At 42.1% G+C, this 14,951-nt stretch overlaps 1 protein-coding gene across 1 annotated transcript; it reads right to left on the reverse strand.

The window, feature by feature from the left end:
* Positions 1–816: 816 nt before the first annotated feature.
* Positions 817–13,106, reverse strand: bicc2 (bicaudal C homolog 2). Its single transcript, XM_072396431.1, has 19 exons — positions 12,801–13,106; positions 11,728–11,774; positions 11,333–11,402; positions 9,871–9,950; positions 9,548–9,709; positions 9,402–9,455; positions 9,091–9,306; positions 8,714–8,965; positions 8,383–8,514; positions 7,890–8,079; positions 7,309–7,442; positions 6,992–7,200; positions 6,480–6,582; positions 5,949–5,988; positions 3,936–4,099; positions 2,540–2,750; positions 2,287–2,450; positions 2,010–2,109; positions 817–1,897 (listed from the first exon to the last, which is right to left on the reverse strand). The coding sequence occupies exons 1-19, from the start codon at positions 13,069–13,071 to the stop codon at positions 1,767–1,769; spliced, it is 2,730 nt and encodes a 909-aa protein (XP_072252532.1). The 5' UTR covers positions 13,072–13,106; the 3' UTR covers positions 817–1,766.
* Between the last annotated feature and the right edge of the window lie 1,845 nt (positions 13,107–14,951).

Raw genomic sequence — 14,951 nt, forward strand, 5'->3', positions numbered from 1 at the left:
GCACAAGGGCCAGACTTAAGGATCACTGGTCTATAGCCTGCCTATGTAATTGGCAGAGACATTGTAATAAGTAGGGATCATCTCTCCCTAATCTGTCACAGTCCACGACTTCCACTCACTCTCGCTTTCATGCTTGGCTGCCTCTGAGCCAACTAGCTTGTGGAACCCCTGAACAGATCAGACCCCCTCGTGCCCCCAGGCAGAGGTATCTTGGATCTTTCATTTCCACATGTTGCCCAGTCAACACGATTCCAAATTTGCTAATTATTGCCAGGGAGCTCTTTCTGACAGCACTCATTTGTTGGGAGCATTCTCTAGCTGATAAATTAAACATCTCTGGCAGTACTGATTAATTAAAATAAAACATTCTAGTGTGAAGTCAATGGCAGAAAACACCCAACACATATCTTTTACTTATTTAAAATTTTCTAATTCAGAGCTAACTCCACCTGGCCCACCAGGAATTAAAATGCTGGTGCCACTTTGAAACTAATTCAATTTATTTCATGTGCCACAAGTATTTACGAGTAAAATGTGACACCAGTGCCCTCTGGTGGTGTTTTTCAAGCTGTGAGCAGAGCACCAGTTCACGCCACATGAGAATTTTACAGAGAACTCCATGCTAATCTGTGTTTTGATGGCTCACATGTTTAAGCCACTGAGCATATAACTGCATTGCTTCTACAATGATTCAGGCTGTGGACCTTTTTTTGTATATCATTCACCATTTTTCTCTTCTGTAATTTCTACTTATAAAAGCACACATACACAGTCTTGATATATAAGCTTCAACCATATATTTTTTATTTTATCTGTATTACACCGAAATGTATTTTTCTTTTGTGAAAATCTATTTACAATTGCATAAATGTAGTAGTTAACTTAACTTGCATAAGAAAGGCACATCATGCCAATGAAAGGCACCACAAAGAAGTGTATCCAACGTGTTCGTGTGAAGTTTCAGGTTTGAAAAGGAATGCCTTCTTGTCTTGAATTACATTAAAAAAAAAAAAACTTTGGGCTATGGCTGTGGATTAAAGGCACTGGATCCACAACCACAATTCCAAACAATTGGGAATGCTGTGTAAAATGTAAATAAACGTGTATTTCTGTATTTAAGTAAAACATTAAATGCTGAAAGGGAGACATTCCATTTTTTCAAGAAAAATATTAGCTCATATTGAATTTGATGGCAGCTGGCACATCTAAAATAAACTGTGGAGGCGTAACAAAAAGTAAGAGTAAGTGGTACTAAAAAGAGCATCTTAGAGAAGCAGAGTCTCTCAGAAGTGAAGATGGACAGAGGTCCAGCAATCTCCAAAAAAATACTAAAAAGATCTAGCCACTGGTCTCCTCATGTGATGCTATTCAATTCTATAGACGCTCATCTTTTTTCATGAAGTGGTAAAATGTCTAACTCTCAACATCGATATCTCTTCTATGTTCTCTTGTGAATAAAATACTGATTTATGAACTGGGCAAATTATTCCACTCTGTTTTTATTTGCATTTTACGCAGTGTCCAAACTTTTTTGGAATTGGGATTGTAAATCTAATCATTTTTGCTGCTCTTCAGAGCTATATCACACATTTATTTCTTGTAAAGAAAGAGCAGTTCGGAACTTTTCACTGATGTCAGCATCATAGTGTAATTACATTCTCCACATTACCAACTCAGAACTCAGAGCCGGTTGCTGTCTCCTCTCATAGTGTAATTACATTCTCCACATTAGTAACTCAGAACTCAGAGCTGGTTGCTGTCTCCTCTCACCAGCGGTTACTTTGAGATGCAACTTCCACATCCATGATTCGTGGAAGTCTGCCACTTGCACCACCTTCCAGATAGCCAGACTTTACAGCAGGTGCATCCGACAGCCTCCTCTTGCTTTTGTTCAGGTCTGGGCGGGGGGGACAGACAAATCATTTGAAGATATGAGGCAAACACAACCGAGCAGCTTAGCAGATGGAGAAGCAGATTTCACTTTGAGCCACAGGACAGCAGATTCTCACCTGAGATTGCTATTAACATCTTGCGTCTGGCACCGAAAGTGGAGACACCAACTTCTTTCAGGTCTTCATCAGACAGAGTGAGGAAAGTCTGGTAGTCAATCTGGGTAAGTACAGACAGCAGTTGCATCATGATGCTCATTTCAAATGCATTGATATTTTGGCTGGAGATCAAAAATGTGTGCAGCCAACCCATCTTCAAAATCAGTGTCCTGCATTTGCACATAATGATGAATCAAGTGATAGATGTTGTTTTCACTGAAACTTTGCAAGTGTTTACCTCTTGTTGTTCAAACACATCAATGTACTTGATAAGGCCAAGTTGACTAAGCAGATCAGGCAAGTCATCTGTCATAAGAGGGGAGGGGCTCCGTTGGCTGCAAGTTGAGGCCCTTCTAGACGAGCACACACCTTCAAAGTAGCTGCTGTTCACAAAGCTCTCCACTAGACATCAAAGTTCAGAGGTAACGGTGAGTGAAGGAAAACAAACTCTGATTTGTCAAGTTTGAAAAGCACACACAGGCACGACTTACAGGGTGCGTCGTTTCTGCTTCTGTTCACAGAGGATGCAAATGCAGGAAAGGAGGAGGTGGAGGAAGCGAACGTAGGTGGGGGTGAGGTAGGGGAGGATGGAGAAGAAGAAGGGGAGGAGGAGGAGACAGGAAGGGATGTGGATCCACGTCTGTCTCTCCAGTTCTCAGAGTCGCTGCCATTAAACACCTTCCCTGTCTGAGCTGCCCAAGACTAAATGTAGTGACAGAAACAGAGACGGCATTAAAGATTACAACACTTTCTACTTCTTTTGCCACCATCCCCTCCTTTTAGCTCCCCGCTCAATCTAAAATTCACAAGGCAAATTGCTACTAGCGCTAAAAAAATTGTTAATGTCTGTGTGGACCTAATAACGAACAGGTACTGAAAGGCTACATGAGTCATTTGTTCATGCCACTCACAGCTCATAATGGCGTCCTGAAGGACCCCGCTACAGTTGGCGGAAGGGAAATATGACTCAAATAAGTGTGTCCACATCAGAGCAGACATAATCCTTGAGTCTTTCATTTAAGAAGCCACAAAGTCATCGTAAGGAGGGGGGAGTGGGGTGGATGGAGCAGTAAAGCATTGTGATTTAACCCTTGGGCCTTTGTGGGATGTGAGATTAAGAGCAACACACGTTCTATCAATAATGCTATAATAATATACTTGGTTAGAGCTGAAATAGATTGTTTTTACTACATGACCATACCATTACTGACTCTACTTTTACCCTTCACATGTAGCTGCTTGCTTGAACGCTTGAGGTCATATCTTCTTTGAATGTAATTACTGGCCATGACCGCCTCCACGATACGCTACATCGGTTTGTTGTGACAGTCTCTAATATCCATATATCAAGATTTAATTAGAAAAAACACGTCATATTTCTAAACCTGCTTATTTGCCTCCTTGGGCCGACATGCGACAGTAGCAGTCTTTCACTCCTCTCAGTCCCCAGGATCTAAGAAGACAATTTAATTCATCTGAGGAATGTGGGCTGTTCTTATTATCTGAAGTGAGTCTGCCTCCCCCTCTCTGGCAAGTGGGCAGTCAAGGAGCCAGCATTCAAACGGTTTGGAAAGAGCCAGAGAGATGAGCTAAAATCAAGTCAGGTATACAGGTTGCAGAGAAGTGGCTGTGTTGACTGTGGCGATGGTATCAGACCCCAGGTAATTGAGCGTGCAAATTGGCAAGCTAACCACACAGTGAGATAAATGCTTCCAAACTGTTAGGGGGCGATAGAAATAAATTAGGCTGCAGCACAATGAAGCAAGCACAGCAAAAAATAGTCTCGACAGAATTCAGCAGATTCAGAAAAAGCACCAAAATTATCGTTTCAAAGTTGTTGGGTTTTTTTTTTCAGTTTGATGAATTTATCGTGAAGCTCATTTGCACCTGTTGCAGACTGTTGCTGATGGTGAGGTAAGGTTTGTAGTTGCGTCGGCTGATGTTGCGAAGCTCTTTGACAGCCTCAGCTGGCATGGACTTAGAGAAGCCAAGGCCACTCCAAGTGTCTGTGGGTGTCCGAACCTCTGTGACCACAGGCTTCCTCTGCATGGCTGACATTACATACAGGCACAAAGATGGGAAATACACACTTATACACAGGAGCAAGACCAGAGGCATTATATGTTAACAAACATCAAGTGTAACTGACTGTGACGGTGTCTGTCTTTGTCAATGTGGGATACCTTTCAAATGACTAAATCGAATTTGTATGGATTTTATGATGGCACTGACTGCTGTTAACATGACAGATTCAAATATTAATATTCTCCAGCACAGTCTCACACCAGAGTCAGAAATAGTTGATCTAAATTCCAAAACATGGCTGTTTCTCAATAAAGGTTCAACAGTTGTAAAATGACATCACAATCTGGGCTACAAAATTATTGTATTCCTACTCAGGCCTTTCAAAATCATATCATACCACTATTTGCATCACATGAAAATTTCACATTCCAAATTATTATTTTTTTTTTAAATTACAATATTTTCAAGGCCCTCAAAAAGTTGCATGCCATTGTTTTTCCTTACAAATTGTTGTGTGCTCAAGTTTTTCACTACGTGAAAATGTCCCAGATAGGAGACAGCGAATATATCTCTGTTCAAAAACACAGGGATGTAGGAGAGGGGCGACAGTGGTGCTACACTGTACTGCACTGAATCAAGATTGAATCACGATGTTGTCCAACAACTTATCACTTTTCTACTTCACTCTCCAACTATGTCGGTCCCAGCTGGTTAGAATTGGGTATGACATATACATGATGAGGTTGAAATATTGATCTAAATGTGGTTTGGATTAAGAAATTTAAAGAAACACATGGGTAGGCTTAAGTATTGATAATAACACAGTTACAGATTCTCATGATATGGCCCAAACGCTTCCTTATACAAAACAGTAGGCAATGAAAAAAACCTTACTTCCTCATAACCTTTGGGTCTTTATTGTGACACTCCGATATTTTCGACATGTACACAAACCTATTACACATTTTCTTGTGAAACTGAGTCGTATTATCAGTGATTAAAATGCTTTGCAGTCCCACGTATCCGCATCCTCCTTGAGATTCTGCATCAAACAAGCTGAGTTCATGTGTTGAATAATGACTCACAACCAGTGTCACTCTTTGCCAGTATGTCGCACACTCAGACAACTCAGATTGCAAAGAGTGGTATACACACTCTGGTGAGAAACCCTGGGTCTCCTCCATGTGTCAGTGTGTGATAAAAACAGTAACACTTCACACAGAGTGCAATAGCCACAGAATTATTAATGCTGGATGTTGTTCATATATGCAAGTGTGTATCCGTGTGAGTAAAGACCTCATTCGTATTCTGGCATATGCGTGTTTTAATGACTGTGTGAGGCAGATGGCCCATTCAAACTGCTAATTCATAATCCTATAAAACAACACTGAGGGAATTCGGTACCATTTGGCTTCAGATCTCCTCAGAGTATCTCATTCTACGTGATGGATGAGGAAGCTCTCGCTTGCGTGTATGTGACGGTGTTTTAATCCATGTGTGTGGTGTCTGCATTGTGTGTCCACCCCCTGTGAATGAAGAGGGAGTGCCAGTGCTACTCTATTATAACTTTGGCACAGTGCAGCCCATAAACAGGTCCTCCTCATCAGTTGTCTTGGCAGTGAGCAGTGCTGAAATTGACCCCTGCGATCATATCCCTGCCTCTGCAGTGTTGCCTCCTTCCTCCTACTTGTTCTAGCTTAATCATATGGCATTAAATATTTTTCAGCAAGATGTGACTGAGGTATGCGTACTTTGACGGCAAATATTTTATATGATCATCGACGTAATATGAAAATTCTCAATAAACAGGCTGATAGAATGTTTCTAAATGCACTGTAACACAAGAGGTGATATTAAACATTCCGGATATCTAACCTCTGGTTGCCAGCAGTTTCTTCCTCTCGTAGTCATAAACCTACGAAGCACAAACAGCAAATAGAGAAGGTAAATAATGCATGAAATTGATTTTTTTTTCCTTTTGTTACTCAGGATATCCAGCAGGAACCTAATTTATAGCAGGAACAAACACTTGCATGAAACAACACTTCCTTCTGCTGTGGAAGTAAATTTGTTAATCCTCCTTGCAGTAGCCTTTGAAAGAAAAAGGACAAATAATTGGAGAAGGAAACAAACATAAAAGTCAATATGCAAACTTAAATTCCATCAGAGTCAGAGATGTGAAGTTATATAAGTATAAATTAAATGTTACTGCTATTTCAACTTATTTTGGCATAAAATCAATAAAAGTGAATTCTTGCCCCTTCTAACTACCATTCATGTGCCGTCCTGTAGGGCTCAGAGATATTTAAATGTCTGTCCACTGAGAATGACTCTAAACCAAGTAGACAGTGTGTGATTTTGTAAGAAAACAAGCAAATATAGAACTGCAATTCCTTTTTTCTTCACCTCAGCCTTGGATGAGTCAGCGTGAACGCTCTCAGCAAGAGTCATATCTCTCCTCAGGCTGCTTCTGCGCTCACTTCTCCCTCCCTCAGCCTCTGAGTTCAGTCTGGCACATTTAGGACACACACAATCAAACACGCACACACAGACCTTTAGACAAGGTTAAGTGAAAGTCTGATGGCTTTTACAGCATCTGATATCATCATTTTATTACAGTAACAGCAGCAATTCTGTAGGAGTTTTTCAAAGCCAGTGTCATTGTGCTTATTAAATATCAATTACATTTAATTGGAGATAGTTTATTAGAATTGCAAAGCTTTACAAAATTTTACCAACGAACAAGCCTCTCACCAGATACATCTTTTCACATTGATGACTCACCTTCCATCTGGATGCCACATTTTGGTCTCTACAAGGTCGAGCATTTTGATGCAGATACCCTTTGTTTAATGTTAAGGAAGACCATCAAGAAATGTCTGTAACAGAAAGTGACACAAACATCTGTGAATGCTTACCTGATTGTATGTGCCTGTCCTGTCGAATGGCGTCTACCCTGGCAGAGCACTTTGGTGATTTCTGGACTTTGGAGACTCCCCCTCCGGCCGTTCAACACCAATCTGCTGATGCTGTTGTTCACTGCTTCGCAAACCTCAGATGGTGACATCAGCGCGACCTCAGAGCTCTCGTCCTCTGACTGACCAGACTGATCCTCATTCTCAAGAATCTGAGGAAAATGACAGAAGAAAGTTTTGGATTCTGTGGAGATTTTTCTGTCAGGCAGAATTCAGCGTGTTTTGTTTGAAGGCATTTTGAATATTAAAAGTGAACCAACCTTCTCCAGTGGCCGACTGTCCGCTCCCTTCAGCCCTGCCCTGCCTTCCTCGGTGGGAGAGGGGAGGCCTGGTGGAGGTGAGGGTCGGAACTTAGTACCAGCCAGCACCTCTGTAGCTGAAGCAAGTGCAGAGCCTGACCAGCAAGCGGGGAGACATGATGTGAGTATGTTTTGAGATAATATAGTCAACAAAAACTCAGTTTCCTTCTGTCTGATTTTATGTGGAAATGCTTGGGGAAAAATTTAAACGATTTACAAGAATGTTTAACATGCCAAGATATGTAGAATTTTTGCCATCACTAAGCACTCCTCTACCTCACCTGATCGAGAGTTTTTGCTGCGTGCATATCTAAATGCATGAAAACAAGTACAAATCACATTCTTCAAATGATTCTGATGGCAAAAGTGTTCCACTGTAGCCAATCAAGGTAAATTAGGTGCAGTCTTTATGTAGCCAGCTCATGTCAGTAAATTAAGGAAGGAGGGGTGTTGTTTTTAGATTCTAAACATACAGCTGTAGCTTTACAATTTGTGCATTTTTAAAGGAAATGCATCTACACACAATATATGTGTGTGCTCACCCTGCTCTGAGAGACGAAGCTGCTGCAGCAGCATATTGAGCCAGTAGTTGGTCAGCCCACTGCCAGGTAACAAGAGGTCAAGGTTCACTCCAGATACATTGGCAGTCTCACAAGAATCCAGTCCCAGAAGCAGACGGCGGGCCTCATAAAGGCAGGAGATGTTCCTTTCCAGACCCTTCACCACCACTGACTGATAAATATACATCAACACAGATGTTTCCATCAGTATTCAACTCACTGCAGCACATGGATCTACAGGGGAGAATAGATTTACATACCAAATTTAAAGTGAAAAGTGAGAGTTTACAGGAAATGTTTCAGTAAATATTTCAACCTGGTGCATATAAAATAGGAAATCACAAAATCCATTGGTCGGTCCAAGATTGTCCTTGTAAATACATGCAAGTGACACGGAACAAAACAACAAAATTACCATTTCTTTTGAGACGGTGCCTCAAACAAAAAGCAGCAAATCAAGGTGAATAACATGTACCTTGCTGGTCTGTTTCACTTTGGGCTTGACACTAATGAAGACTCCCAGGTTTTGCATTATCTGAGCCAGTTTACAAGGATCTGCCTCACCGTCTTCACGCATGTCAAACATCAAACACACAGGCAGACAGTCCTGAAGTGTGCAACCATATTCCACATGGAATATGAAATAAAAAGATTAAGAAACGTTTTGTTATTAACAGAAGATGGAAATACTGTATATAGATGTACAAAATCACAAGGACACAGATATGAATGAAAATGTGTTTTGATCAAATAAAAAACACTTGTTTTATAGCACTTAGACAAAAACCACAAATGCCCCACAGTACCATGAGCTGCTGTCTAGCCAGACACACTCCGTCAGGACTGCCCTGGATTAGCAGTGACGGAGGACTTTGAGGAGCACTGAGGTCTGGCAGGATGATCTGGGTCTGGGTCTGGTGCATAACACTCAGAAAGTGTGCTCCGTTCTGACCCAGCAGGAAGAGATGCTGCTGAGAGGTGACATCCAGCTGGCTGCTAACTACCCCTCCTGTAGCCTCTGATCCAAGCAGGAGGTCCATGAGGATGCTAGTCGCCTTCTGTTAGGTAATGATATACAGAAAGTAGTTATGATATCGTATGATACTAGGATACCTGGACCTTCATCTTCTGTGTGTGAACTGTGGTTTGGGTTAGAGTGGTCTCTGAAATCTTTCATGCTGACCTTGACAGCAGCTGCGTTGCCCTGCAGCCCCCAGACGGTGCAGCAGCTACCGTAAAAGGAGGCCTGGGCTTGAGGCTGTGGTGGCACAGCTCTGAAGCTCACACTAACCCCTAAAGTCTGCACGACCTGCTGGATGAGGGGTGAGCCTGCATCTGGCAGAGCCTGGGGCACTAGACTGACCGGCAGATCAAAGGTCAGAGACATCGGCTGGAGGTCCTTGGAGTGTGACAATGAGAGATGACAGAAAGGAGTAATGAAGAAACATCAGTTCTGACAGACAAATAAAGTCCATGCTCATATTCATCACTCACTCTGATCCTCCTCCTGGCTTCCTCCACCCCTTCAATGGGCCCAGCAATGGAGACCTGATAGAAGAAAGACAAATAAAGATCATGTAATTGAATCTGCATGCTCTAAAGGCAGCAGCTGGTGGCTCATTTAAATGTGGCTGTGCTACCTGGTTGCTTTTCTCTCCTGCTGCGTTGTGGCGGTTGGAGTCAGGGAAGTGGATGTGACAAGATGTGACCTCCATCACCTTTTTGATGTTACCACCACCTTTTCCGATCACGTGGGAGTGCTCTGTGTAGGCCACGTCCATTTTCAGAGTCACTTTGTTCACCTGCTTTTCATATAAACGCTGGTGTCATTTTTACAGACAAACACGCTTGACTTTATACATTCTGGCGTGCAGAAGCCATGTAAGAAATGTAGCTGTTTTTACATCAGCACCATGCAAATAATGAAAGCATGCATTCATTTGCACATTTTTGACGAGTTCACCTTGGTTTCCAACACTTCTAGTATCTTCTTCTTGGCTGACAAAACATCGGCTCTCTTCCCTTCCACCTTCACATGTGGATCTGGATGGAAACACAAGAATTGATGCCAAACCTTTATCCGTATTAAAACTCCATATAAAAATATTGGGACGTTTGCTTCATGGCAGACTGCATGAGCTGGAGATATTTTTATATTTCTCTCATTCACGAATTGTACATCCATTTTTACGTTTCGCACCTTTTTAAAAACATCTGTTAGACTTGATGTGATGAGGTTGCCAAAAAAAAAGATGTTGTTTCAAACAGGTGATGTCGACAGGTGATTGTAATCAAGATTCGGTGCCAAAGCAGCACACAGGAAAGCCTGCGGAGTCTTTGAGGAGCAGAGATGAGCTGATGATCTCCAGTTTGTCAACAAATATCTGGTAAAAAATCATTGAAATATCTAAAAACAATGTTCTTCAAACAAAGACTGGAAGTCTAACTTGGACGCCCATAGTCTCCATTCACTAAGACAACACAGCATCAAGAGCTATGATTGATCAGTATCTGTTGCGATCATGTGGGCAAGATATGTGGGAAATCTTTGTTCAGCTCTTCAGTACAAGGTAACATTCAACAACTTTATTGTGCAAAAAATGCACATCTTATAGATGTTAAATTCCCTGTGCTAACCTTGTGCAGAGGTGGTGTTGACTTGCTCAGACCCATCTGCAATAGACAATCACCCTGTGATAAGTGTATTGTTGTCAGACTTATCAGTATTTAAGATCTAATTTTGAAACTGATGCTGTGTGCGACCAAACATGAACACAGGCAGGGTCATCCAGACTGTTATCAAGAGTAAGTCCAAAGGCCAGGCTCACTAGTTCACCAGCTCAATAGTATGGGATTCTATTCTTGGCAAAGCTCATTTACATTTTGTGATGGCAGCATTAGTGCTGGAAATTTTATTCAGAGATTTCAGAGGAACTGCCATCAAGATGACATCTTTTCCAAGGACATCCTTGCATTTTTTTTAACGAGACAATGCAAAACCACTCACTGTACAAATTACAAAGGCATGACTGAGGAGGAAGAGGGTGCAGGTAAAAGACAAGGTGTGAAAAATTCTGAAAGGAAAAACATGACAACACCAACCCAGAGCTGCTGCCCACCTTAAGCTTTGTTTGCAGAATATTTGGGACAAAATAACACCTGACAAGCATCATCTGACATTCTCCGTGCCAGAAATGAAGGGACATCTTAAAAAGCTTGATTAAACTAATTAAATATCTACGGTTTATAGTCTAAGTAACATTAGGCTTGAATGCATTTTCTTTTGATTAGCATTTTCCATACTTTCCAAACTTTGCATGATAAATGAGCAAAGGTGAATGAAGTTGTGTGGAGATGTAAAAATGTTACCAGAAAAAGACAACAGAACAAGCAGTGGCTTGAATGAAGTATGACGACTTAGTCACCTTTCTTTGACTTGGCTCCTATCTTCAGTTTGGATGGCCATTTCACCTGAGTGTTAGTTTCTTTCATCACCTGTGGAGGCAGGTGACAAGTGAAGCAATTGCTATCATTATATGCACGATCAGAGCAGAGGCATCCAGACACACAGCAGATCTCTCCTTTCTGAGAATACAAAGCCTCATTTGCATTTCAAAGGCTACAATTATCACCTTCATAAAAACTGCAATGACATAGTGCAGAGTATAAAACAAATACTGAAACCGTAGCTGTAGAGATGTTTTCACTGAGGACTTTAAGCACCATTGATTATCACAGAGGAGAGCAAATGAAAGTCTCCTTGTTGTTTATTTTTTGTGTGTGTCTATGAATGAAGAGTTTCAAAGGGAGTTTTACTCACTCTCTCAAAAAATTCCTCTCCTGTCTCAATGTCTCCTTGCTTGGGAGCTGAAAGACAAACAGCAGATAAACAAAAGCAACAGACAGATTAAATGTTAAGTCTGCAGTGTGAGCTCTCTGGCTGTGTTGGTCAGCAGCTTTATATTGTTCCGTTTACAACAGTGTGTGCAAAGACAGCATTTAAATGTTGACTTGGTTGAAATTTGCCAAGCGAGTGACACAAGAGGATGCTGGGAACACAAGCCATTTTAAAAGGCCATTGCTCCACGGTGACATTTACAGGGTTCACGGGGAGCCCCTTTAACTCCCCCTCCCCTCTCTCATCACTATGGGTTACGCTGGCCGGAGCTGAGGAATGGGAAGAGAACAGTGTGGGGTGGAGCGAGAAGGTGGTGGTCGTGAAGACGACCACAAATTTAGCTAGAGACAGCTAATCACATCGGTGTTGACGTAAAGACCTTCCAAAAAAACAGTGATACTTTCTGTGAATCCAAAATAGAATGTGAAAATAATCAGGGTGAAGTCTGAAATGTGGCGTGACAGGTTATTAGAGAAAGGGATGAGAAACAAGGTTTACTGCCTGGCCAGGGCTGTCCAAACAGCCCCAAAAGCACAGTCCCAGCTGCAAGAAACATTAAAAACAAGCAACAGTTATCAGGGCTGAATTCACTCAAGCACCATCTCATCATGAGCAAACATAATTGGCAGCAGCAGCACACAGTTTCCCCTGTGACACCAGGGAGGTATTTGTCATAAACCTGCCAAGCAGCGATAACTAACAGAGGCAGTTACCTCTGCTTCCCAGACAGGAATGATAATAGGGAAAAGGACTTCTGAATGTGAAAGCCACCTCAGGTCATAAATCACAATGATACAGCAACAACAGAGGATGGCAGTTACTGATGGGAGCAACAAGGGTGCAGCCAGCTTGAGGTACTCACAAACATACAGGCTTTAATAAGGGCTGCACACAGGGAGTTCATGATAGGCATCAGAAAGGACAACTTGTTGAAAATGCAGCTTGTAAGGCAGAATGTGAGGATAAACATGATAAGAGTAACGAGAAAACCTCACCATACAACATGGTTTCAAGCTTCTTCCTGTCGATCCTGAACCTCTCTTCCACCCACTCTGGATCCAAACTCTGCTCTTTTGCAGAAGTTTCTCCTCCTTCCTCCCCTTCCTCATCCTCCTTTTCCTCCCTCTCACTTCGGGCCTCGCTGGGCTCAGTCTTTGCTGTTGCTGCTGAGTCGGGTTCTATGTTAGTCTCCAAATCAGGCTGCTGGGGTGCTACGGTGGCCGGAGAGACTGCAGAGCTCTCCTCTGTGGTGGTGGTGGTGGCCATAGCAGGACTGAGCCTTCGTCAGTGTTTGTGTGTGAGAAGCGTTTGTGCATGTGTGTGACCAAGGAAACCAGCAGTGAAAGAAAAAAGGGGAGAGAGGGGCAAGAAACACCCCCGTGCCTTTTCTTTCAATCCCCCGCCCCCTTTACTTTATTTAGTGCACAAATCTAACTCTTACTCAGTCTCTTCAAGCTGTTTGAAGTTTGAGGGACTTGCTGCTGTGGCTTTCATCACAAGGATGCTTGAGGACAGTCACTTCTTTACACTTAGCAAGCCTTGTCTGCTCCGTCCTGAGAATCATTTTGCTCCAAACAGACCCCAACCGTCCTCAGGTCAACATCCAAAGTTTATCTGGACACATAGTGAATGCCCACGATAAGATGGGAATCACATCTCACCAAACCAAACACGCACACACATCATGAAAGCCATCCTCACAGCAGCACACACAGCTAACAAAACAGACAGGTCATACAGCCATCCACTGCACCTCTGTTCATGTCTGCCCTCCCCTGTCTTCCTCTAAACAAGGACGCAGAGGGATTGAGATTCCAGAGGTCCAAGGGGACCAGAGGGGTGTATTGTAGCAGGGAGTGGGGTTTTCAACACTGCTTGGGATAAATATTTTAGAAAAACACCCTTTATAAGTATAGCAATAAGCGTAGTCAGATGTACCTATACAAGAATGTCAAAATACTATGAGGAAGTAAATGTTGCAAGCCACTCCTACAAATTCAATTAATGGTAATCCATCGAGAAATGATTTTTTGTGAATATTTCAATTAGATTTATGACATGACTCAGTTGTTGACAGCAACGGTATAATCTTACTGTCACATCTGGCTGATCAGGTGATTGAACCTGAGCACTACAAGAAAAAACTATCAAGCTATATAGTTACACTAGATGGCATTTTCTTGGCTTCTAGTACTACAGTGAGGAACTTTGGAGTTATATTTGACCATGATCTGTCCTTTGACTCATAGGTAAAACACGTTTCTACTGCCCCCTTTCACCTTAGTAATATTCTTTAAAATTAGGAACATCCTGTCTCAGAGTGATGCAGAAAAACTTTGTTACTTCAAGTTTGTACACCTGTAATTCTTTATTATTGGTTGTCCCAACAATTCTCCGAAAAGCCTCCAGCTGATCCAAAATGCTGCAGCCAGAGTTCTGATGAGAGCTAACAGGAGAGATCGTATTTATCCAGTTTTACCTTCTCTTCATTGATTCTATGTTAAATTCAGAATAGAATTTAAAATTGTTCTCCTCACATATAAAGCGCTTAATGACTCCATCATATCTTAAAAAGCTCACAGTTCAGTATTTTCCCAACAGAGCACCTCGCTCTCAGACTGTAGGTTTACTTATAGTTTCTACAGAACAGGAAGGCAGAGCATGCAGTTATCAGGTCCCTCTCTTGTGGAACCAGCTGCCAGTTTGGGTTCAGGAAGCAGACACCGTCTCTACCTTTAAGATAAGGCTTAAAACTGTCCTTTTATAGCTTATAGTATATAATGCTTATGGTTAGGGGTGGCTCAGGTGACCCTGAACCATCCCATAGTTATGCTGCTTTGGGACTAGACTGCCCCTCTCCTCACTCTGCTCTCTTTTACTATTACTATTATATGACATTTTTGTTTTTTACATTAACTTGTATTTCTCTTTCTCAGCAGGTATCCCTGGCTTGGTGTTATGTTGGTTGTTGTCCCTCTTTCCTGTCATCTCAACCTCCAGCCGGTGAGGCAGATCGCCGCCCTTCCTAAGTCTGGTTCTCGTACATGGCCGTGATGGAGGATGGGATACAAGGGAAGTTTTGATGCAGTCTGTTAGTTTCCTTGACTAGGTTGCCTTATTATTATTATTATTGTCTCTGTATGAAT

The sequence above is a fragment of the Leuresthes tenuis genome, unplaced genomic scaffold (assembly GCF_036924035.1).
Source record: "Leuresthes tenuis unplaced genomic scaffold, fLeuTen1.0.hap1 SCAF_11, whole genome shotgun sequence".
Taxonomy (NCBI): domain Eukaryota; kingdom Metazoa; phylum Chordata; class Actinopteri; order Atheriniformes; family Atherinopsidae; genus Leuresthes; species Leuresthes tenuis.

Excerpts from the sequence above, each read along its gene's own strand:
- bicc2 (XM_072396431.1), bottom strand. The coding sequence starts at position 13,071 with ATGGCCACCACCACCACCACAGAGGAGAGCTCTGCAGTCTCTCCGGCC. Across the intron at positions 9,710-9,870 it reads TAGAAGTGTTGGAAACCAAG|GTGAACAAAGTGACTCTGAA; the intron begins GTGAACTCGTCA and ends TATGAAAAGCAG. Across the intron at positions 7,201-7,308 it reads ACAGTCGGCCACTGGAGAAG|ATTCTTGAGAATGAGGATCA; the intron begins GTTGGTTCACTT and ends CATTTTCCTCAG.